The 25156-nt window shown below is 45.1% G+C and overlaps 2 protein-coding genes across 3 annotated transcripts in view; one reads left to right on the forward strand and one right to left on the reverse strand.

Annotated features, from left to right (window-relative positions):
* LOC125686417 (uncharacterized) overlaps positions 1-25156 on the reverse strand; it is a 191417-nt gene that overhangs the window by 117744 nt on the left and 48517 nt on the right. The gene's annotated exons all lie outside the window — the stretch shown is intronic.
* The window catches only part of LOC125686418 (transitional endoplasmic reticulum ATPase-like), a 60575-nt gene continuing 51208 nt past the window's right edge, over positions 15790-25156 (forward strand). The window contains exons 1-3 of one of the 2 annotated variants that reach the window (XM_048930385.1): positions 15790-15970; positions 21020-21131; positions 21464-21636. In XM_048930385.1, coding sequence (XP_048786342.1) covers positions 15954-15970; positions 21020-21131; positions 21464-21636 — 302 coding nt within the window. In that variant the 5' untranslated portion in view covers positions 15790-15953. The remainder of the gene's footprint in view (positions 15971-21019; positions 21132-21463; positions 21637-25156) is intronic. The other variant, XM_048930386.1, reaches the window with a different exon arrangement.

Here is a 25156-nt window from a genome sequence, read left to right on the forward strand (position 1 = left end):
CTTGGAGGCAGCTCTGCATTGGTGTTCTGGGTGTTCAGCAAATTGCTTCTTTCTCTTTGATCAGTTGTGCTTTCTGTTGAGAAACTTGATAGCCATTTAAATCAAGAAATTCAACAAACTCACAGTCCATTGTACACCATCCTCCTTTGTTACTGTGGTATCCACATACTGCTGTGAAGTTCCACCATGGGATAGAGGAACCCAAATCTCAGGCTCACAAGCTGACCAGTTCTCAAAAAACACTGGGCTGTTCTCACAACCCTGGGAAACACTGTCCAGGTTAAATGAATTTTTATTTTTTTTTTGTTATTATTTATTTCTCCATATTGGAGTTTTTTTTAATTCAAAGGTAAATAATTTTAGACTTCCTTTGGCAAAACCAGGCAGAAAAAGGTGTACTTCAAATCCAGAACGGCAAACCCCACCTACTCATTCCTCAACTTAGTTAATAAAGTGCATGGATTTACCACCATGGGTTGCATATCTTCAACATTTCTATTATTTGCCCTGAAATCTTTAACCAAACTATAGCTCTTACCAATCCGTTATTTATTATTTCTTTTATCCTCCTACAATCTTGTATCCTAAAAGGGCATTGCTTTACCCTTGCTGGGCTGACTCCCATCTATAACTTAACTCTTATTGGGTTGAATTTTTGCCCCCCCCCCCTTTTTTTTTTTTTTTTTTTTTTTTTTTAAAAAAACTCTGCCAGGCATTCCTGATGCCTGCAATCCTGTGTATACCTGATTTAGAATTTACGTAACTTCTGGGAGTACAATAATGCTTTTCCCAGTTTGTGTTAAAGCCAGACTTAAAATTTTCAGTCAATTCCTCTTGCTTGACAATTAGCTCCAACTTTCTCTACTGAATTTAATCTCTACATTCAACTATCCTAACATGTCATACCCAAATAATGGTTTTGGAGAACCTGGCATGTACAAGAATTTATATATTCCTACTTGCTCTCCTAGCGTGTACTTAATTGGTCCAAAAAAAAGTAAAATTCTCTTACCAGTAGCTCCTACAACTATTACAAAAATCATCTACGGGTAATAATTGTTGATGTAGCACAGAGTAAGAGGCACCTGTATCAGAAAATCACAGAATTGTAGGGGTTGGAAGGGACCTCTAGAGATCACAGAGACGAACCCCCCTGCCAAAGCAGGTTCCCTAAACCAGGTCGCACAGATAGGCTTCCAGGCGAGACTTGAACATCTCCAGAGAAGACTCTACAACCCCCCTCGGCAGCCTGTTCCAGTGCTCCATCACCCTCACCGTAAAGAAGTTCTAGCGCACATTCGTGCCAAACTTCCTATGCCGCAGCTTATGTCCGTTTCCCCCTGTCCTGTCTCCACGTACCACTGAAAAAAGACTGGCATCACCATTACGGCCCCCACACCTCAGATATTTATAAACCAGGACTAGATCTCCTCTCGGTCATTGTATAATCCAGATGTTATAATCACAACATAATCAAAAGAATTAGGCAAAATAGACAACGATAACAAAAAGAGAATAGATGGAAGAGCTTACCCTTCAGATAAGCTCACCACAAAACACCACAAAAGGTGATCTCCAGAAGAGATCCTTCCCCTCTGGAAGCCAGCTCTTAAATAGGTCTAGGAGGGGTGGAGCCAGGCTCCCCCCCTTCCAACAACACAGGTGAATTGCCTTCACCTGTGCTCCTCTGGCTGACTCATTGCTCACCTCAGGAGATCAATCAGAGGTTCAGGCCATGACTCAGCAGTTCCCATACACTCCACCCCTTCACAGCATGAACCAATGATCAGGTTAACTAAAGGGTAACCTTTCCCTAATACAGAGATCCGGTATATCGCGACTCTTATACAATTTTATCGCGACGTGTGTTGGTACAATTCAAGACAAGTGATGATCAGTGGATGTCCATATTCTTCTATGGGCCAGTGCTCGATGATGTGACTGGAGGCATGAGGTCCTGAGGTGCAGGTCCGTCCTATGTTCCATCAGTCCCATGCAGACCATCACTGGGTGTTGTACGTGATCTGACAGCAACACTGGAACGCTTGATGACATTTTGTTCCTTCCACTGGTCCTGAAGGCTCACAGACTCACAGGGAGTAATACAGATGTTTCACAGGTACCAGGAGGGGAAGGTCTGCTCTCCAGGGCAAGATACAGGCCGTATTTCCGTCTTGGGTCAACACTTCCGCTTGTACTGGGGAACATCCTGGCCGCCTGTACCACACCTTTTGGCTGGATATCTGCGGCTACATAACGATATCAGGCACAAAAGGAGGTGTCCTGATCTGCCACAGGGACACGATTGGGGTCCCTTTAGCAATAAACATCGGAGTGTTGACCACAATATCAGTAGGCCATATACCTATTACTGGAGGGACTACTGAGCCTCCCACCTCCAACAGTCTCCCCCAAGGTGCAAGTAGGCCACACCACTTGGGTCCTACCTGCACCTTCCAGGGCCATTTTATTTTATGGGTACCCGGATCTAAACGCTCAGGGGCAGGGAGCAGAAGATTATTTTTGTCACCAATCTGGGGTCTTCCCTGATGACCAGTGCCTGTAATTTAGATCCTAAGCGGGGTGGCCCATGTCATGTGCAACATTCTCAGGGCACTCGGTCTGCTGTCTCGAGGTCTTTCATTCAGGTCCTGCAGGGTTTCATTACAGTCTTTCTGTCCACCCCTGCAGGGACTGGGAGCCTGTCTTCAGGGCAGCCTTAAGAATACCGTTATAACGTTCCATGAGGCCTGCCCCCGTTGGATTATATGGCAGGTGGAATCACCATTCGATGTTATTTTCTTCTGCCCAGCGCTGTATCGTTGCACCAGTAAAATGAGTCCCTTGGTCGATCACGATGACTTGAGGTGTCCTGTAGGCAGACATCAGTTTAGTGAGTGCCTTGACGTTATATGCCTGGTTTGCTTTCGGTACTGGATAGGCCTGCAGCAGCCCACTTGCAGTGTCGACACAGGTCAGGGCGTATCTTGCCCCCTCGGAGCGAGGAAGGGGCCTTATGTAATCGACCTGCCATTGCTGGAGAGGATTGCGTCCCCTAGCAAGATGGGCTGTTGTTTCGGGCAACGATCTCGGTCTCATCTTGGAGCAAGCATCGCAATCCTGGCATGCCTGGACGATATCAGGTAGTTGTATGGGCAATCCCCATGCTTTGGCAGCTGCCCACATTGTCTTTTGTCCAGCATGCCGTAGCTTCTGATGTAACCAGCGGGCCATGTTCTCACATGGTGAATTCGCAATCCATCGAACTCGGGCCAGTGTGTTGGCTTCATCGTTTCCTGGTGACTGTGGGGGCTGGTGACCATGGTAGCATGATGAACATGGTAAACACGTACAGTCCTGTGTTTGACCGTATTCCATATATCTAACCACATGTCTTTGCCCCAGATAGGTAGGGTGTGGATAGTCCATTCCTGGGTGGCCCACTGTGCAATCCAAAGAGTGAGCCCCTGGTACACAGCCCAACTATCTGTGCAGATGTTCAGGATACCATCACCGGGTTCCTTGGTTATAACCATCCACACGGCTCGCAGTTCTGCCCATTGGCTTCTCTGACCATCCCCCTCATCGAACCAGACTATCTCGGTGGAAGGATGGTATGCTATTGCACTCCACTTGCTCAGGATTGCCCTTGCTGGACCCATCTGTGTACCAGGGCATCTTCGGGGATAGGATATTTTCCCTCCTGAATGGGACTCTTCTCCGGTGGAGCGACCAGTATTTCTTTTGGTGCATCACTGGGATACGTCACTGGGCCTAGCATCTTCTGGAGTTCTTCTTTCAAGGGGGATGAAGACAGACTGCTCCTTTGGCTGAGATAGGCGACCCATCGTGCCACTGTTTGTGCTTGGGCCACCCCTGTCTTAGGAAGGTGGGTCAGATCTTTCACCCACCCCTGAATTGGCAGAGTGGTCTTGACTATAACTGCAGCTGTTTGAGTTATTGGCTCTACTGCCTGTAATGCCTAATAGGCAGCCAATAACTGTTTGTCAATCATACTGTATCTTTCTTCTGCTCCGTGCCAAACCTGAGACCAGAAACCAATGGGGGTCCGAATAGAGCTCTGGTGTTGCCACAGGCCCCAACCAAAGCCGTCTTGAGTAACATGAACGTCCAACTCAGCTGGGAGGGTAGAATCAAATATACCCAATGCCTGGGCTTGTTTAACTGCCAGTTTCGCTTGTTGGAAAGCATCCTGTTCGGTTTTCCCCCAGTCCCATAGCTGCCCCTTTTTTGTGAGTCTGTATAGTGGCCTTAGCAGCTGCGCTAGGTGAGGTATAAAGGAACGCCAATAACCCAATATACCTAGAAACTCTTGCAGCTGCTTTGATGTTGTAGGGACTGGGAACGCCTGAACCTTATCGGTGACAGCACTTTGGTCTTTCCTGACCAAACCACCCGCAGGAATTTTACAGACAGGCCTGGACCTTGCACCTTTTGGGGATTTATAGCCCATCCCCTCTGTTGTAAATAGGCGGTTAATGAACTTGCTGCCTGTCCTACTGCCTCCAGTGAGTCGGATGTCAGCAGGAGATCATCAATATAATGATATAGGTTAACATCATCAGGTTTTCTCCAATCAGCCAGGTCACGCGCCACTAGATTATGACAATACGTTGGTGAATGCACGTACCCCTGTGGCAGGACCTGAAAGGTCCACTGCCTGCCTCCCCGCGTAAACGCAAACTGATCTTGCGATTTCTCAGCAATTGGGATACTGAAGAATGCATTTGCTAGATCCAGGACACAATGATAGGTTTTTATCTCCCTACTCAATGTGTCCATTAGGGAGGCAATATTGGGTACGGCTGCATGAATAGGCGGCGTGACCTTATTTAATTTTCTGTAATCTACTGTCATCCTCCACGTGCCATCTGTCTTTCGCACTGGCCATATGGGGGAGTTATATGGGCTGTGTGCAGGTCTTATAATACCCACTTTTTCTAATTCCTCGATATTTCATCTTGCCCACCCTGGAGTCTTGTATAACCAAGATGTTATAATCGCAATATAATCAAGAGAGTAAGGCAAAGCAAACAAGAATCACAAAAGAGAATAAGTGGAAGAGCTTATCCTTGGGTTGAGCTCACCAGAAGATACCAAAAGAGGGGATCTCCAGAAGAGATCCTTCCCCTCTGGTAGCCAGCTCTTAAATAGGTCCAGGAAGGGTGGAGCCTGGCTTCCCCCCTTCCGGCAGCACAGGTGAATTGCCTTCACCTGTGCTCCTCTAGCTGACTCAAGGCTCACCTCAGGTGATTAATCAGAGGTTCAGGCCGTGAATCAGCGGTTCCCATACAAGTCTATACTGTCTAACGTTAGTAATCCGGTGCGGTTTCGGCAGGCAAACAGGCTCATGTTTTGCATGGCCTCTTAATATTGCCTGCACCGCCCGGATACTGATACGTCTCTGTCTAAGTCTAAACTCTCCCACAGTTGTTTGGAGAGCCAGACTGGGGCAATAGACACCTTGTACTCCCGGGGTGGGAGACACCTAACCCCCAATTTTAATCATGTTTGGGTGACAGGAATAGTCTGTCCCCAAAAACACCAATTATCACTCCGTCCCCATCAAATTGCCTCAGATCTCCATAGGTAACTGATGTTTCTGCTCCCGTCTCTACCAATGCCATAACTCTCTGAATATTTTTTCGGGACCAATAAATCATTAATTCTACATAGGGCCTCCAGTCCCATCTGGAGGCCACACGGGGACTAACATCCGTTGTCACACCATGAATTGTGCTATAGCCAATACTTTTACTTCCAATGGCTCAGGCATTGTGGCCCGAGACACCTGAGGTGGCTTTTTATTTTTTCTATTTGGAACAGTAAAATCTTCTAGGTTCCTTGTTGTTGTTGGAACCCTCTCTATAACCCGCACCCTTGATTTCTTAGGGTAACTCTGTTATTTTTTATTTTCCTTTAGCTGTCTCCAGAGCTGGAGAAGGACATGGTTGGGCTGGCGGTCGATCTTAGCAAATTGGACCCCAGCCCAAATTAAATCATTAAACATTTCTTTTCAGGATACCTTTATGGGTCCCGATGGAGGAGCTCCAGCAGCCGGCATTTTGGTTTTTAACCTTTGTCTGAGAGCAAGATGGACGGTCATGGTGGCCAACTTAGCTATTTCTGGGCCATTCACCAAGACACTTTCTGCCCCACACTCCCACAGTCTGAACAACCAAGCCAGCACACTTTCTCTAGGCTTCTGCCTACCTTCTGTCCCCTACGGGGACTAACATCCCTCGTCACTCCATGAATTGCGCTAGGGCCAATTCTTCTGCTTCTGACGGCTCAGGAATTGTGGCCTGAGACACCTGAGGTGGGTTCTTTTTCCTATTTGGAACAATAAAATCTTCTAGGTTCCATGTTGTTGTTGGAACCCTCTCTATAGCTCTTACCCTTGATTTCTTAGGGTAGCTCTGGAATTTTTGATTGTCCTTTAGTTTCAGGATACCCTTATGGGTCCCGATCAAGGAGCTCGAGTAGCCGGCATTTTGGTTTTATTTACCGGCAGGACCTCTGCTTCCTCCAAAAACCGAATATTGCGCCTAGTCCGCAGGCGTTCTGTTTCTCCCAAGTCGGCAACTAACTGGGCAGCCTGCTGGACTACGGCTTCTGATGCTACAAGGGGATTTAATATGGAGACTAGGGTGCCTTACAGATGGGAGGGAGCTTGCTGTAAAATTAAATCTCTCATCCCTGCTGAAAATTTAACCATATCAGGGCCATCAAATGTGTCTTCATAGATAGCCTCTCTTACACCCAGTTCGCGGATATAATTCTGGAGGTCCTCCATGAAGGACCACATGCCTGTATGTAAAGGTATGTCCAATTTATTCAGCCATACCATACAGCAGGCCGCCATTAACCATTCTAGTATAGAATCGTTTTCATCACGATACTGATTACCTACATATAACCTCTGTCTGAGAGCAGGATGGACAGTCATGGTGGCCAACTTGGCTATTTCTGGGCCATTCACCAAGACACTTTTTGCCCCACACTCCCACAGTCTGAACAACCAAGCCAGCACACTTTCTCTAGGCTTCTGCCGAAATCGCTGTATTAAGTCCATTAATTCTATTGCCGTGTATGGCCGGGCCGTTACATGTAAATGAGTCAGGGCAGGGGGCCACTGATCAGGTGGCACCCCTGCCAGTCTGTCCTGTACTTTTTCTGTTTTCTGGGTTACAACAGGATGGACTTCCAGTGGATCAGTTAGAATTGGATATTCAAGATCTAATTTAGATATTTTATTTTCCTGATAAACAAAGCCTGTTGATTCAGGAGTCTGGTCATCGTTTATTGAAATGTTACTAACTTGGCCTAGGAGAAGATGTAGAATTGGCTTCTTCCCTGTTAAAACGTCAAGTTCGTGCTCCAGCTTTTCAACGTGGTCTTTCAAAAGCTGATTTTCAGTTTCTAAAGTGTTGTTTCTTATATCCACACGATTTAAGGCACTTAATAGTGGCCATACCACCATGGAGGCAGCCATTTGTCTTTAGTGATGAGCACATCCTTGCCAAGTCCTTGAAAATAATCCACCATGCTATATGGGAAGATATTACCCATAACGCATAAGGAACCCCATTTTTCAGTGATCACTACTAACTCATAATAGGGAGATCTCATGGCTCACCTCAGGTGATCAATCAGAGGTTCAGGCCGTGACTCAGTAGTTCCCATTCAGTAACGAAAATAATCTTCTGCTCCCCATCCCTGAAAATTTAGATCCGGGTACCCATAACATAAAATGGCCCTGGAAGGTGCAGGTAGGACCCAAGTGGTGTGGCCTACTTGCACCCTGGGGGAGATTATTGGAGGTGGGAGGCTCAGTAGTCCCACCCGGTGATGGTCTGCATGGGACTTGATTTTAGAAAGGCATTTGATACTGTCTCCCATGACATCCTTATAACAAAGCTGAGGAAGTGTGGGATAGTCGAGTGGACAGTGAGGTGGGTTGACAACTGGCTGACTGGCAGAGCACAGAGGGTCATTGTTGGTGGTGCAGAGTCTGGCTGGAGGCCTGTAACTAGCGGTGTTCCTCAGGGGTCTGTGCTGGGTCTGGTCTTGTTCAACATCTTCATCAATGAGCTTGATGAGGGGATAGTGGCCACCCTCAGCAAGTTTGTTGATGATATGAAATTGGGAGGATTGGCTGACACGCCTGAAGGCTGTGCTGCCATTCAGCGAGACCTGGACAGGCTGGAGAGCTGGGCAGTAAGAAACCAGATGAGGTTCAACAAAAGCAAGTGTAGAGTCTTACACCTAGGGAGGAATAATTGCATGCACCAGTACAGGCTGGGGGATGAGCTGCTGGAGAGGAGCTCTGCAGAGAGGGACCTGGGCGTCCTGGTGGATGACAGGTTGGCCATGAGCCAGCAGTGTGCCCTTATGGCCAACAAGGTCAATGGCATTCTGGGGTACATTAAAAAGAGCGTGTCCAGCAAATCGAGGGAGGTGATCCTCTGCCTCTACTCTGCCCTGGTATGGCCTCATCTGGAGTACTGTGTCCAGTTCTGGGCTCCCCAGTACAAAAACGACAGGGACCTCTTGGAAAGAGTCCAGCAGAGGGCCACAAAAATTGTGAAGGGCTTGGAGCATCTGCCCTATGAAGAAAGGCTGAGTGAACTGGGTCTGTTCAGCCTTGAGAAAAGATGACTGTATGGGAACTGCTGAGTCACGGCCTGAACCTCTGATTAATCACCTGAGGCGAGCCATGAGTCAGCCAGAGGAGCACAGGTGAAGGCAATTCACCTGTGCTGCTGGAAGGGGGGAAGCCAGGCTCCACCCTTCCTGGACCTATTTAAGAGCTGGCTAGCAGGAAGGAAGGATTTCTTCTGGAGGTCTCCTTTCTTGGTCTTTTCTGGTGAGCTTAACCAAAGGGTAAGCTCTTCCCCTTGTTGTCTTTTATGATCGTTATCTACTTTGTGTAATTCTCTTGATTATATTTTGATTGTAACATCTTGATATCCATTGATTATATACTTGGTAAGCCAGGCAGGCTGAATAAACTAAAATTCACATCATGTTTTTTCTGATTATACACTTGTTGAGACAGGCAGGCCAAATATACTAAAATTAACATCATGGAATTTCTATAAATGGGTCAAGGGGGAGATCAATATTTCTCTAGAGAAAGTGATTCCAGGTAGATCCCAGGATTTGAGGGATCGCTCTATTATGAGTTAGCTGCTATCATTGAAAAATGGGGTCCCTTACACGTTATGGGCAATATCTCCCCACATTGCATGGCGGACTATTTTCAAGAACTTGGCAAGGATGTTCTCATTTCTAAAGAAAGACAACTGGCTGCCTCCATGGTGGCATGGCCTCTATTAACTGCCTTAAATCATGTGGATTTAAGAAATAATACTTTAGAAACTGAAAATCAGCTTTTGAAAGACAGCATTGAAAAGCTGGAGCACAAACTTGGCGTTTCAACAAGGAAGAAGCCAATTCTACATCTTCCTGTAGGCCAAATTCGTAACATATCAATAAATGATGACCAGACTCCTGAATCAACAGACTTCGTTGATCAGGAGAACAAGAAATCCAAATCAGACCTTGAGTGTCCAATTCTGACTGATCCACTGGAAGTCCGTCCTGTCGTAACCCAGAAAACAAAAAAAGTACGGGACAGACCGGCAGGGGTGCTGCCTGATCAATGGCTCCCTGCCCAGACTCATTTACATGTAACGGTTCGGCCATACACAGCAACAGAATTGATGGACCTAGTACAACGATTTTGGCAGAAGCCTAGAGAAAGTGTGCTGGCTTGGTTATTGAGACTATGGGATTCTGGGGCAGAAAGTGTCTTGGTGAATGGCCCAGAAATAGCTAAGTTGGCCACCATGACCGTCCATCTTGCTCTCAGACAAAGGTTAAAAACCAAAATGCCGGCTGCTGGAGCTCCTCCATCGGGACCCATAAAGGTATCCTGAAAAGAAATGTTTAATGATTTAATTTGGGCTGGGGTCCAATTTGCTAAGATCGACCGCCAGCCCAACCATGTCCTTCTCCAGCTCTGGAGACAGCTAAAGGAAAATAAAAAATAACAGAGTTACCCTAAGAAATCAAGGGTGCGGGTTATAGAGAGGGTTCCAACAACAACAAGGAACCTAGAAGATTTTACTGTTCCAAATAGAAAAAATAAAAAGCCACCTCAGGTGTCTCGGGCCACAATGCCTGAGCCATTGGAAGTAAAAGTATTGGCTATAGCACAATTCATGGTGTGACAACGGATGTTAGTCCCCGTGTGGCCTCCAGATGGGACTGGAGGCCCTATGTAGAATTAATGATTTATTGGTCCCGAAAAAATATTCAGAGAGTTATGGCATTGGTAGAGACGGGAGCAGAAACATCAGTTACCTATGGAGATCTGAGGCAATTTGATGGGGACGGAGTGATAATTGGTGTTTTTGGGGACAGACTATTCCTGTCACCCAAACATGGTTAAAATTGGGGGTTAGGTGTCTCCCACCCCGGGAGTACAAGGTGACTATTGCCCCAGTCCAAGAATACATCCTGGGCATAGATATTCTATGGGGTCTGGCTCTCCAAACAACTGTGGACGTTCATGTTACTCAAGACGGCTTCGGTTGGGGCCTGTGCCAACGCCAGAGCTCTATTCGGACCCCCATTGGTTTCTGGACTCAGGTTTGGCACGGAGCAAAGATACAGTATGAATGAAAAACAACTATTAGCTGCCTATTAGGCATTACAGGCAGTAGAGCCAATAACTCAAACAGCTGCAGTTATAGTCAAGACCACTCTGCCGATTCAGGGGTGGGTGAAAGATCTGACCCACCTTCCTAAGACAGGGGTGGCCCAAGCACAAACAGTGGCACGATGGGTCGCCTATCTCAGCCAAAGGAGCAGTCTGTCTTCATCACCCTAGAAAGAAGAACTCTAGAAGATCCTAGGCCCAGTGACGTATCCCAGTGATGCACCAAAAGAAATACAGGTCGCTCCACCTGAGAAGAGTCCCGTTCACGAGGGAAAATATCCTATCCCTGAAGATACCTGGTACACAGATGGGTCCAGCAAGGGCAATCCCGAGCAAGTGGAGAGCAATAGCATACCATCCTTCCACCAGGACAATCTGGTTCGATGAGGGGGATGGTCAGAGCAGCCAATGGGCAGAACTGCGAGCCGTGTGGATGGTTATAACCAAGGAACCCGGTGATGGTATCCTGAACATCTGCACAGATAGTTGGGCTGTGTACCGGGGGCTCACTCTTTGGATTGCACAGTGGGCCACCCAGGAATGGACTATCCACGCCCGACTGATCTGGGGCAAAGACATGTGGTTAGATATATGGAATACGTTCAAACACAGGGCTGTATGTGTCTACCATGTTTCTGGTCATCAGCCCCTACAGTCACCGGGAAACGATGAAGCCGACATGCTGGCCCGAGCTCAATGGATTGCGAATTCACCGTCAGAGAACATGGCCCGCTGGTTACATCAGAAGCTACGGCATGCTGGACAAAAGACAATGTGGGCAGCTGCTAAAGCATGGGGACTGCCCATACAACTATCTGATATCGTCCAGGCATGCCAGGATTGCGACGCTTGCTCCAAGATGAGACCGAGATCGTTGCCCGAAACAACAGCCCATCTTGCTAGGGGACACAGTCCTCTCCAGCGATGGCAGGTCGATTACATCGGGCCCCTTCCTTGCTCTGAGGGGGCATGATACGCCCTGACCTGTGTCGACACTGCAAGTGGGCTGCTGCAGGCCTATCCAGTACCGAAAGCAAACCAGGCATATACCATCAAGGCACTCACTAAACTGATGTCTGCCTACAGGACACCTCAAGTCATCGAGAGCGATCAAGGGACTCATTTTACTGGTGCAACGATACAGCGCTGGGCAGAAGAAAATAACATCGAATGGCGATTCCACCTGCCATATAATCCAACGGGGGCAGGCCTCATTGAACGTTATAACGGTATTCTTAAGGCTGCCCTGAAGACAGACTCCCAGTCCCTAAAGGGGTGGACGAAAAGACTGTATGAAACCCTGCGGGACCTGAATGAAAGACCTCGAGACGGCAGACCCAGTGCCCTGAGAATGTTGCAGACGACATGGGCCACCCCGCTTAGGATCCAAATTACGGGCACTGGTCATCAGGGAAGACCCCAGATTGGTGACGAAAATAATCTTCTGCTCCCTGCCCCTGAGCGTTTAGATCCGGGTACCCATAAAATAAAATGGCCCTGGAAGGTGCAGGTAGGACCCAAGTGGTGTGGCCTACTTGCACCTTGGGGGAAACTGTTGGAGGTGGGAGGCTCAGTAGTCCCTCCAGTAATAGGTACATGGCCTACTGATATTGTGGTCAACACTCCGATGTTTATTGCTAAAGGGACCCCCATCATGTCCCTGTGGCAGATCAGGGCACTCCCGTTTGGTGCCCGATATCGTTATGCAGCCGCAGACATCCGGCCAAAAGGTGTGGTACAGGCGGCCAGGACGTGCCCCAGTACAGGCGGAAGTGTTGACCCAGGATAGAAATACGGCCTGTATCTTGCCCGGGAGTGCAGACCTTCCCCTCCTGGTACCTGTGAAACATCTGTATTACTCCCCGTGAGTCTGTGAGCCTTCAGGACCAGTGGAAGGAACAAAATGCCATCAAGCGTTCCAGTGTTGCTGTCAGATCACGTACAACACCCGGTGATGGTCTGCATGGGACTGATGAAACAGAGAACAGGCCTGCACCTCAGGACGTCATGCCTCCGGTCACATCATCGAGCACTGGCCCATAGAAGAATATGGACATCCATTGATCATCACTGATCTTGAATTGTACCAACACACGTCGTGATAAAATTGTACAAGCGTTGCAATATACCGGATCTCTGTATTAGGGAAAGGTTACCCTTTAGTTAACCTGATCATTGGTTCATGCTGTGAAGGGGTGGAGTGTATGGGAACTGCTGAGTCATGGCCTGAACCTCTGATTGATCACCTGAGGTGAGCAATGAGTCAGCCAGAGGAGCACAGGTGAAGGCAATTCACCTGTGTTGTTGGAAGGGGGGGAGCTTGGCTCCACCTCTCCTTGACCCATTTAAGAGCTGGCTACCAGTGGGGATGGGTTTTGTTTGGAGTTTCCCTTTTCTGGTGTTTTTTTTTGTAGGTGATGTTAGTGTATAGGTAAGCCTTCTGTTTTTTTTCTCTTATTATCTTAGTCTTCTTTGTGTAACTCTGTTTTTTTTTTTTGTGATTATAACATTTTAATATCTATTGCTTATACACTCTTTCGTTCCGTTTCTTAGTTACGTCTCAATCACACCACATTCACTCCAACACTTAAGTTTGCTAGCTCAGGTAATGTCGTTCTGAACATGTTTTTAAGGATGTCCTAAATATAGCAGTAGTAGTTATTCAAACACACAGTTCTGGACATTTACAGCAGATGGTAACAACAGCGCAGATTACTATTCTTACTATCGCGGCTATAATAATGTAGGTTATCATTTGACAGTTGTCAGCACTATACCTTGCTAACCCAGGGTTTAACAGACTCAGATTTTGGGCCCAATTCCTCTTGAGTACTATACTCCTATCTCTCAGATTAATAGCAGTGTACTGCTGGCACTTCATCAAGTGCACAGGGTACCGCACACCAACAGTTCCCTCTGAAGTCTTTTCCTTTTTCTAACACAGCTGCTTTGTTCGTCCCTGGCCATGCCCCTCAAGGGACAATGGAACTGCAGGTCCAGACTCAGCGCTCAGTTCACACTGAAAGTGTGTCTCAGTCACACACACTCAAGAATCTCAACCGACTTCCAAGGCAAGAGTTAAATTCCCTTACCTTGGTCTGTGCATGAAGTTACCTGGTCTTAATGGCCAACACCCATGCATACCTGCCCCATGGCTTTCACAGAGCCCATCCTTTATGTAAGAGTCTCGGTTTCTTATCGGCTGTTCTAACGAGTCACCTCACCCCCCAGACAGGACTGCTGAAATCAGCAGGGTGCACCTATCCTGTCCAGGGTAGTGTGTCAAGGGGCGATAATTATCCCAGACGAGCCCCCAAATTGTTAGAAATATCCAAATAATTTTCTAGGACGGTATCTCTGATGAAGCAGATTTTATTTGCAATTGCAATGGCAGGCCTCCTGCAAGCAGGAGAGCACCCAGATCAAGTGTTACTTCTTTTATTCCCTGTTCCCCAATGCTTATCTCTTTCTCCCCTAGTTCCTCATTGGCTGAGTACTTTAGGTTCACAATCTTCTCGATGTTTCACTAAACATGGAAACACTGGACAAACATAAATTTTTGCTGCATAAGCGTAAATCTGTAGTTAATTAATAAATTTATTCCACACCTGATCATTATTTTGCAGATATCTGCTTGTCCTTCTTTCTACAGAGATAAGCTCAGGAGAAAGATGGGAGTATCTTGGTGCCTGTCTGTCACGTCCCAACCTTCTCACGGAGTGAGACAGTTCAGCCTTGTGTAGAGGCCCTAACATCTTTGATGTTTGCTAAATCTGTTCTTCTTTTGCTGGGAATTTCTTATCCTAACAGAACAACTCTACAGTGTTTTCTAATCCCTAACACACTATGCTCGCATTGTTTGGAACATTTAACAACTATTACAGTTTTGCAAGAAAGAATTAATCACATAATTCAGTAATAATGTTTCTAAAACACGCCGCTAACATATATAGCATTTTACTTCTTAGATCAACTATTTCTAAGGATGAGTTACAGAATACAAATGCATTATGTCCTACTTCAAACCAATTGCTCTTTTTAATATCAAATGCAGAAACAACATTCCATTCCTACAACTTTGGCTTTAAAAAATGGAGGGCAGGAGAGAAGAGGCTGGAATTAAGTATGAGTTGGAAAAGAGCATCAGGTAATGTATTTTTTTATAAGCACCTGGAGGAAAACAAGGGAGGGACTGTCAGCATGGGCTGCTCTAGCATTCAGTGGTCTCTGATGCAACAGGGTGGAGGGAAGGCAGCAGGACTCCCAGGATGTTCTTGGCCTCATTAAGCACCTTGCCAGGTGGGGATGGAATAATGTGAGTGCCAGAACTGATGGGAAACCTGTACTTGGAGTGCAGTGGGTTGTGCAGAGGTGGTGGGTGGAGTTGTCAGTACCTCTCACTGAGGCCATTATCCATGGAGCATTTTATTCTCCAGAGCTGAAAAAGACAAAACAAATAAAAAAAAAAAAACTAACAAAAAAACCCAAACACTTTAAAATCAGATCCAAGTGAAAGGCTTGACTTGACCCAGCATTCTGTGCCCGGGCCTCTGTCCTTGCTGGGTGACGTTAGCTATGGAGCAAGTCCCTGTACTCTCGCCCATATATAACTTGCACGGCTGAGCCCGGGCGCGCTCAGCGCACCAGTGACGCTCTCTGAGTTTTCAGTCACTTGCCTCTCGCCTTTCTCGTTGGCTGTAGCTCCCTACTCCGTTTCTCTTTGCTCATATGCTAGCCAATCGCGAGGCAAGGATCGCTGTCGGGGCGGGCCTTCCTCGATTTTATTGGCGAATTTTTGCAGTTGGCTGTCCGGCCCGTGTTGCCTGGTAGAGCAACCATGACAGAGAGGGCCACTGCGATTGGCTGATGACTGTCGCGCTTGACTCATAACGATTGGAAAGAGAAGAGAGATAAGGCGAAGGACAGAGGGCGCTCGTTCTTTTATTTCCTTTTTCCCCCCGCTTCCCCTTTCCGAGTGGTTGAGGCACTCACCGGTCGGAATTTCCGATTGGCCAGCGCACGCTGTTGCTAGGCAGGTGAAGAGGCGCGGGGTGGGACTTCCTCTTCTGATGAGTGGGCTCTGACGTTGAGTCAGCGTGAAGCGTCTCGATTTGCTGTCGTAACGATTCTGCTCCGAGACCTTCTACCCACTTTGAGGAGCCGTCGCCGCGCGCCTATCCTCACCCCTTTCTCTCTCAGCGCCATGGCCTCGGGATCTGAGTAAGTGTGGGCTGCCCGGCGGTTGGCCGGGGCCCAGGCCTGGCTGCTGAGGCGCTGGTCCGGGGCCAGCGTAGTTTAGCACCACTTCCCTCGTTTCATCGCGATGTAGCGTTGCCCGGGCTGGGTCACGCTGGGCCGGGCCGATGTTTCCTGATCTCGCTACGTCGTGCGACCCCCGAGGAGGTAGAGGTGTTGAGGAGGTAGAGGTGTTGAGTGGGCCGCTCCTCGCGCGCTCCCTGTCTGGCGCGTGCCTGCAGGGGGCCCCTGGGTACCTTCGCCGCCCTCCTCCCGGCTTCTCTTTCCGGAAAGTGTCGAGTCACGGCGGGATGAAGCCGGGTCAGGTTCTCTCGCTCTGATGCTGCCTGCTGTGCCCTTGACTGTCCCGCCTACGCTAGGCCGCAGCCAGGCAGGGCTTTGTCTCGCGGGTTCTCAGGAGCCAGAGGAAACAGCAGCGCTGCATACAGGAGGAGGGAGAGAGGCATGTTCCTGTCTCCTCCGCAGGCACCGAGTGGTCCCAGAGCTAGGGCTTGTGAGCGATTTGGCACAAGGAGGTAGATGTGCTGGTCTGGCCCTAGTGGCGGCTGAGACAATCTGCTCTATTTTCATCTTCAGTGCCTTGCTTCATGTTCTAGGCTGAAGATCATTTTTCATGCTTCTTGAAAATGAGTTGAGTAATAGCAGTCTCCCAGTTTCTATCCCGTATATGCAAACCATAGCACTGGCTTTTGAGAATAATAAAAATAACACCTGAACAGAATTTTCTAAATCAAAGAATACTGGAAATAATTAATTGGCCTTGCCAGAGGCACTTTTAGTCCCTTTAGCATCTGTTGTTTGTTCTTGGAATTGAAATTTAGATCTGCTTGACCCTGAGTCAGTTCTGTTGAGATGTGTCAAGAATTCAGTGTCCATGATAAGCTTGTGATGGAAGTGATAGTGTAAATGGTGTCTTTTCAGCTGAATGACACAAACAGTGCCTTTAAAAAGAAATTTCTGCTTCTACAATGTTCTTCTCACCAGGTAGAAATCAAAACTTGCTTGTCAGCTGGAGAACAGTTGCTCTTTAGGTATAGCTCAGTACCGTGCTATTGGCAACCGTCTTGCTGAGCTTTAGCACAGAAAGTAGGATTGCAAGAGCTAAGAGCAGTCTCTGAAGAGATTGTCATGTGCATACTCATCTAGCACAGTATTTGAGAATTTGTCATCTCAAGCATGGGTATCAACTTGCTGCTTGGTTGTCCTGGGCTGTTCTAGTAACTGGCTCTAATAATAAAAAACATCATTTATTTACTTTAATAGATAAAATGGGGGAAGTAGGTCAGTATGTAACATGGATGTATATGCTCAAGGTGGTTTAGAAAAAAAAAAAATACTGACAGGTTTGTCTCAGAAGAAATTTTGCAAGGACATGGATTAAAAAGCCCCAGCAGCCTACAGAAGGCATGATTTTTTTTCTTTTTTTGTTATTGAAGCTGGAATTGTTACGAGTCTGTGACTTTTCGCTATATATTTATCACAGATGTACAGGAATATCTTAGTTACTTAGATCATCTGGATTTTTGAGTATCAGTGATTTTTATAAAAATAATCACTAACCAGTAATTATTTTCTGCTCTCTTCATATTGTCTGCCATAACTCATAGTGGTGCACTCATAACTATGCTCTGACTGAAAAATGTTAGTGTTTGAAGTTTTTAAAAAGTACCTCTCCCTTTTCCAATGTAAAATGGGTCCTTTACTGAAAAAGAGGACTAAGAATGAGACCTGGGAATTCATTATTGTTAGTCTTTAGGGCTAGTATATATTTAATGCAATTCTATTGATGTTCTTTATATACAAGTTTGATCATTAATTATGCAAGGGATTACATCCTCACTTCTGTCCTCTGTCTAGGGGCAAGCTTTGAATTTTCTTTTAATTCTCAAACAGCTCTAAAGCTGTCTTGTTCAGTTTCATGCTTTTGACAGTGAAAGAAAAGAGGGAGAGGGAAAGCAAAGTGAGGGAGTAGATTAAAGGGATGAGTAAGGGAGATGATCTAGAGAAATTAAGGTTTCTCTGACAGAAAACTCATTGAAGAGCTTTGAAAATTATGTAGGATAACTTGTCTGTCTTGACCCTTACCAGCACGCATAGGAAAGTTAGCAGAGGAGGTTCACAATCTATGTCTTAAGCTTTCCTTGCCAGTTTAGTATTTGCAGTTCAGGTTCTCCTTTCTTGCTGCATAGATTTTTGGGATTATCCAGATGTAGCTAAGGGGCACAAACATACTTTGCTCTGTCATCTTGGTTATTGCATGAGGAACCCTCAGGAGAGGTGCAACAAGGATAAGTGGTGATGATGATGTTCTAATTTGCTATTGGAATGTGGAGTGACACTTGTCTATCAAAGTTACTGCTTTGTCTGTAGGAGAAATAAACTAACTTTCCTGTATTGATACTGTATAATCTAACACTTTTTTTTGTTTGCACAGCTGTTACATGAAATAACTGAAGCTGACCCCGTGTACTTAAATATGTTTGCTGTTTTCAGGGAACTTTTTTTTTAATTCCTCCAAATTTTACAATTGCTTTAATTGCAGCAATGTACTGACAGCATTGATCCAGCCTGTACAGTCAATGAATATAAAGATGTTATACTTACAAAATAAATAAGAGAGCTTAGCAAAGCAGATTACAACAATAAAATGAGAACAGATAGAAAGCTTACCTACATTCTGGGCTCACTACAAAACTCTAGAAAAAGAAACTCCAGAAGAGATCCTTTCTCACTGGTAGTCAGCTCTTAAATAGGTCTAGGAGAGGTGGAGCCAGGCTCCACCCCTTCCGGCAGCACAGGTGAATTGCCTTCACCTGTGCTCCTCTGGTTGACTCATTGCTCATCTCAGGTGATCGATCAGAGGTTCAGGCTGTGATTCAGTAGTTCCCATAAGCAGCCCTTATTTAGAAAGTGGTAGATTCAGTTCTTCAGTATTGAAAGTTTTTCTTACATTCAGCAGAACAAAGTATTTATCTTGCTGTGTTGTTTGGTGGTGCTGTGTACTGGAAGTTATCTGAACTTATTTTTTTCTTATACAGATTTTGTTTTATTGAACGCTTTGGTCAAAAAGCTTTCATATGCTGTTCAGTTTCTCGTTTGTTTTTATCTTGTGTTTCAGTGCGTTTTTTTTTTAGGCTGTATAATAATCTGTATTCTAAAGTGATAGCTACATAGTTTCAGTGACGATTTATGTAGTTGAAGTCTGGCAACAGTCTCTTATTAGAAGGCTTTTAGATCCATACCTTGTGTGCAGAGGGGTATGGTTTATATTCAAACTTTGAACAAGCTAAATAGAAGTATTGTTGCTTTCTAGTGTTCCTTAGTTCAAGTTTTTAAATGTACCTACTAAATTAATTTCCAGTGTCTAGGAGCTTACACTGATGCACAGTCCTTAAAGTACTTTATTTCTATCCACTGTTTATTGTTTTCAGTTCTGTTATTGCTGTTGATTTTCTATTAGAAATCCCAGCCCTTTTTTTCTTTTTTTTTTTTTTTTTTTTTTTTTTTTTTGGACACATTTAAAACAGAAAAAAAAGTTCACAACAGCCATCCTTGTGTTCCTTTGGGTTTAGAGGTTTTATTCATAACATTTAATGTACTCTTTGAAAGGGAGGGATGTTAATTTCTTAACTATTGCATTATTTAATGAAGGAAGGGAGGAAGATGATTTGCCCAGTGGTGGCAGTCCTTGAAAGACACTTTTTACAACTCTCTGGTTCACTTAAAGTTGCTCTTCATTTGAAATGCTTTTCCTACGCTACTAGGGCTTATGCAAAGCTTGAAAGCCTGGAAACAAGCCTGCAGCACTCAAGTTTGCTTGTCCCCTGTTCTAAGTGTCAGGGAAAGGAGACAGCACTGCACAGTCTGGTTTGGAAAAACTTGTTTCTTGAAGGTGTGTGGGGTACCTCAGGTAATGTCACACCACAGATATGTCAGACCTTTCTGATGTACTTACAAAGATACAGTGAACATGCCAAACAGAGCACTGCTGCAGTGGTCTGCGTTCATGCTCTGTAATTGCTCTGCCACTTCCACTTAAGGTTTCATTTCTTCTGGTTATTTTGTTCCTAAAAGAGCTAAATGGAGCCAAATGTACAGCCAACACAGTTGTCTAGAAAGCTGCCTGCTCTTTGTGGATGTTTGCTACAAAGAAAAGCTTTTTTTTTTTTTTTTTTGTCAGGATTAATCCATTTCTTTTATTACCTTAAATGTTGGTACATCTGGATTAGTTTAAGAAAAGTAGTCAGGCACCTATCAAGGGAAGTTGCAACAGTGTTGCAATTTCATCTGGCTAAGGTACAACTTTCAATAACTACTCAGGATGAGTTGGTTTAAAATTATTTCTTTTGTAAAGTGAATTATTTGCTGTATTAGTTTTTGAAGGAAGTGACTTAATCTGCCTTTCTTCCATTTTACTGCTGCTTAATTTAGTTATTTTTTGTCAAGGCAAACAAATTGTCATATTTTTTGTAATATAGTGGGCTAGAACTACAGTGACTTCTATGAAGATGTTACAGAAAGGTGCTTATACCCTTTAAAAAAAAAACGCTAGTTTTATTGAGCACTACATTATTTCTACCATCTTGCTAGGTTTAACTAATAGATTTTGACAGGCTAAACTCTCACAGCTCTTTCTGTCAGGGGAACTACAGCATTGTTCTTTAACTCTCCTATTTATCTGGGATTTGACACCATATAGACAAACTTTTGTTTCAGCACCAGTTGTTATGAGTCTGACTAATTCATTTAGGCAAAACACCTTACAGTCAGCAACATCTCATTGACTGCTTCTTTTCAAAGATGCTTTATAGCTATTCTCATGAGGCTGAATTGATGTTTATACCCAGAAAGCATTCTGTTTTGAATGCCTGAAACTGGTGCCTAGGAAGAATATTCTATCTTACAAAGAAGTATAGTTTCTAAAAGATATGACAACAAAAAAGCCCTGTAGAAAATGGAGACCAAAGCAGGGGCGTGGTATCACTTACTCATTACTTCTGTTTTCTTTTCCAGTTCTAAAGCAGATGACTTATCAACTGCTATTCTGAAGCAGAAGAACAGACCTAATCGGTTAATTGTTGATGAAGCCATCAATGAAGACAACAGTGTTGTGTCACTGTCCCAGGTGCATCTCCTGTAAAAACTTAATCTGGGCAACACACAAACTGTTGCTGTATTTTAACTTGAAATGTAACAGCTGCAACTTCTTATGCACACTTATACGCTTCTTGTTACAAGTGAGGGAGGTGGGTTGTTTTGTTTTCTAGCACGTTTCCATGGCAAAATATTTTTTTAATTCTGAACTCTTAAGATTCACTGACTCAATATTAGTTCTTGACAAGCGTAGTGGGATCCTGTCTTTGAGGGTTTAGTATATCACTTCCAAGATGTAACTCTCCTTCAAATGCTTGAATTCTTTTTTTTGTCAAAAGCTTGTTCTAGTGTTATTGTTTACAGGCAAAAATGGATGAATTGCAGCTGTTCAGAGGAGACACTGTTCTGTTAAAAGGAAAGAAGAGGAGAGAAGCAGTCTGCATTGTTCTGTCAGATGATACCTGCTCAGATGAGAAGATTCGCATGAATAGGGTTGTTCGCAACAACCTGAGAGTGCGACTGGGTGATGTGATCAGGTAGGAACTGGTTTGTCAACAATTGCATATCTCTGGGTTGCCTAAATAACGTGTGTGCTGGCTCTGAGTTGATTCAGTCAATAGCAAAGACAGGATCTGCAAGAACTATTTTTGTATTTTCCAGAGAACAACAGAAATGTGAAGCAGTCAAATAGCAAGATTAAAAATTCCCAGAAGATGTTTACATCCAGGATGTCTATATTTCAGTTTTTGTTATATAAGTAATTTTTAGATTAGGAATACTTTAAAAGTGTTGCAGGAATTTTGTTGTGGAACACTTAAAGAAAATAATGAGGAAAACATTGAAGTAAACACTGTAGAATACATCTTGGCTTACAGGAAGCAGGTTCCATTCTGTGATGGGAGTTAGGGAAAACAGTGTGAGCGCTTGGAAGTACAGAAATACTAATTTCCAGACTTAAATATGAGCGGGCCGACAGCTTCCCATCCTGAGCGTCCTTCTAATTTGTGATCTCCTACGTGTTCTGGGAAAATTGGAACCTGGTTTTGTTTCTGGCACTGTACACCTGGAATAATCTTTAAACACAAACTGTGTTTCATACAAGCTTTGTAGAGGAGAGGGATGAGGCTGTACTACTGTAGAGCAATGAAAAGCAATGATAATGCCTTCTACTAGGATAAGAGTACACTTAAAGGTATTTGTTAAGTTTTAGTTTAGAAAGTGATATAGAAGTGGCTCACCCTTTTGAAAGACTGATGATGTCTTAAAGAGCACAATATGTGAAAAAAGAAGGTGCTTCCTAACCTGCTAATCCTTAAATGAGGGTAAGGAGGGATGGACCTGGGGGTTGACCCCTTCTCACCTGGTGTTCAGTCATTGGTTCAGGCTATGACCTATTCCCATACAACCACCCTTTTCTACTACTAAAAAAATACAAGTTTTAAGCAGTACCCTAGTTAGAACAGAACACTGCTTTGACCTAGTCTGTGAAGTAAAGGTGAATTCTTACTCTAAATTGATGTAAGGCTACTGTTAGAATCTTTCCTAGTATGATGATTCAGCCTCTACTCTCCCCTTTTCTGCTGGGACTGTCCATAGTGATTCCTGAACTTCCATATGACTGATGCTTAAATTTGTTGCGAGGGTCAGAACTTTTGCACCTCTTGTTTAATTATTTCTTGTCTTTCTGCATCATGGTCTCAGTGCATGAATTTGGATTTTTGGCAAAATGCTTCCTGTAAACTGTTATGTTTTTTTCCTGGGGCAATCTGTTTTTTATTCTTTTGCTGTATCCTTTCTATAAAGCATATGGTAAAATAATCAATTAAGAGTCTCAAACAAAATAGCATATTAGAAATATCATCTTCATTTGTAGTTCTATGTAGGATTTAGACTTTGAGGCAGGCTGTTGTGGTTTAACCCAGCTCAGCACCACACAGCTGTTTGCTCACTTCCCCTCTCCTCCAAGCAGAAAGAGGAAGAGAACTGGAAACAAAGTAGAACTTATGGGTTGAGATTTAAAAAAAAAAAAAAAAAAAAAAAAAAAAAATTCACTAAAACAGAAAAAAAAAAATTGAAACAAAAATGCAATGACAACTATACAGATAGGTAGTCACAGTGCAATTACCACCATTTGACAGACACAGAAACAATACGATGGCCTACCAACTATGCAAGGCTCCAAAAACTGATTCTCAGCAACTCCCAAGCAGAGGCTGCCCCCAGTCAACTCCCCACAGCTTTATGGCTTTGATGTCCCATAGTATGGAATAACTCTGGGCCTAATTCAGGCCACCTACACTGCCACAGCCCTTTCCCCAAATGCTGTATTACAGAGACATTGGCTTTTCCTTGACTGCGGAGAGTCAATATCTAATATCTAATATCTATATCTCTAATATCTAATATCTCCTAATATCTAACCTAAACCTCCCATCTGAGTTTAAAACCATTCCCCCTTGTCTTACCGCTACCCACCCTCATAAACAGTCGCTCCCCTCCTGTTTATATGCTCCCTTCAAGTACTGGAAGGCCATAATGAGGTTTCCCCAGAGCCTTCTCTTTCCCTGTCCATCGATGCCATCACTCCATCATAGAAGGCCACCACATTGGTCAGGCACGATCTGCCCTTGGTGAAGCCATGCTGGCTGTCTCGGATCACCTCTTTATCTCATGTGCCTTAACATAGCTTCTAGGAGGATCTGCTCCATGATCTTCCCAGGCACAGAGGTGAGACTCACCAGCCTGTAGTTCCCTGGGTCTTCCTTTCTCCCTTTCTTAAAAATGAGAGTAACATTTCCCTTTTTCCAGTCACCGGGGTCTTCACCAGACAGCCATGATTTTTCAAATATGATGGAGAGTGGCTCGGCAACCACATCAGCCATCTCTCTCAAAACCCTAGGATAAATATCATCTGGCCCCATGGACTTATATATGTTCAGTTTCATGAGGAGGTCTCGGACTTGTTCCATTGTTACAGTGGGACGGAATCTTCTCCTCTCACCCACACCTAGAGCTTCAGGGTCCTGGCAGACATGGGAAGGAGCCTGACCACCAGTGAAGACCGAGGCAAAGCACTTATTGAGCACCTCAGCTTTTTCCATGTCTGAGGAAGCCAGTTCTCCATCCTCATTTATCAGAGGGGGAACACTCTCCTTGATCTGTCTCTTCCTGCTTACGTACCTGTAGAACGCCTTCTTGTTGTTTTTCACATCCCTCACCAAGTTCAGCTCTATCTGTGCCTGGGCTTTCCTACTCTTACTTCTACACGTGGACAACATCCCTATATTCTTCCCAGGCTACACAACCCTGCTTCCGCTTTCTGTACATTTCCCTCTTTTCCCTCAGTTTAAGCTGCAGGTCCTTGCTCAGCCATGCTGGTTACCCACCTCCTCTGCTCGACTTCTGCTGGGGGGTGGAAAGCTCTTGCACTCTCTGAAGGGTGTCCCTAAAGAGCTGCCAGCTCTGTTCTGTTCCTATGCCCTCAAGGACACTTTCCCAGGAGATCCCACCCAGCAGTTCCTTGAGCAGCCAGAAGTTTGGTCTCCTGAAGTTCAGGGTCCTGACTCTACTTTTTGCCATGCCTTCATTTCTCCAGATCACAAATTCTACTAGGGCAGGGTCACTACAGCCCAGGCTGCCTCTAATCTTAACCTCTCTAATGCTCTCCTCTGCATTGGTGAGCACCAGGTCCAGTAAGGCTTCACCTCAGGTTGGTCCATCTAACACCTGGATCACGAAGTTGTCCTTGACAGACTCCAGGCATCTCCTGGACTGTGTGCCACTCGCTGTGCCGCTATCCCAGCAGATATGCAGGTGGTTGAAATCCCCCATCAAGACAAGAGCCTGCGAGCACAACACCTCCTGCAGTTGAAGCAAGAATGCCTTGTCATCAGGCTCCCCCGATCAGGTGGCCTATAACAGACCCCAACCACTAGATGCCCCTTACTGAGCCAATCCCTGATTTTCACCCATAAGGTCTCAACCTGGTCATGGGTGTTAGTCAGACACAGCTCTTTGCAATCTATCCAATTCCTAACATAGAGGGCAACTCCCCCT

Source organism: Lagopus muta, chromosome W (genome assembly GCF_023343835.1).
Source record: "Lagopus muta isolate bLagMut1 chromosome W, bLagMut1 primary, whole genome shotgun sequence".
Taxonomy (NCBI): Eukaryota; Metazoa; Chordata; class Aves; order Galliformes; family Phasianidae; genus Lagopus; species Lagopus muta.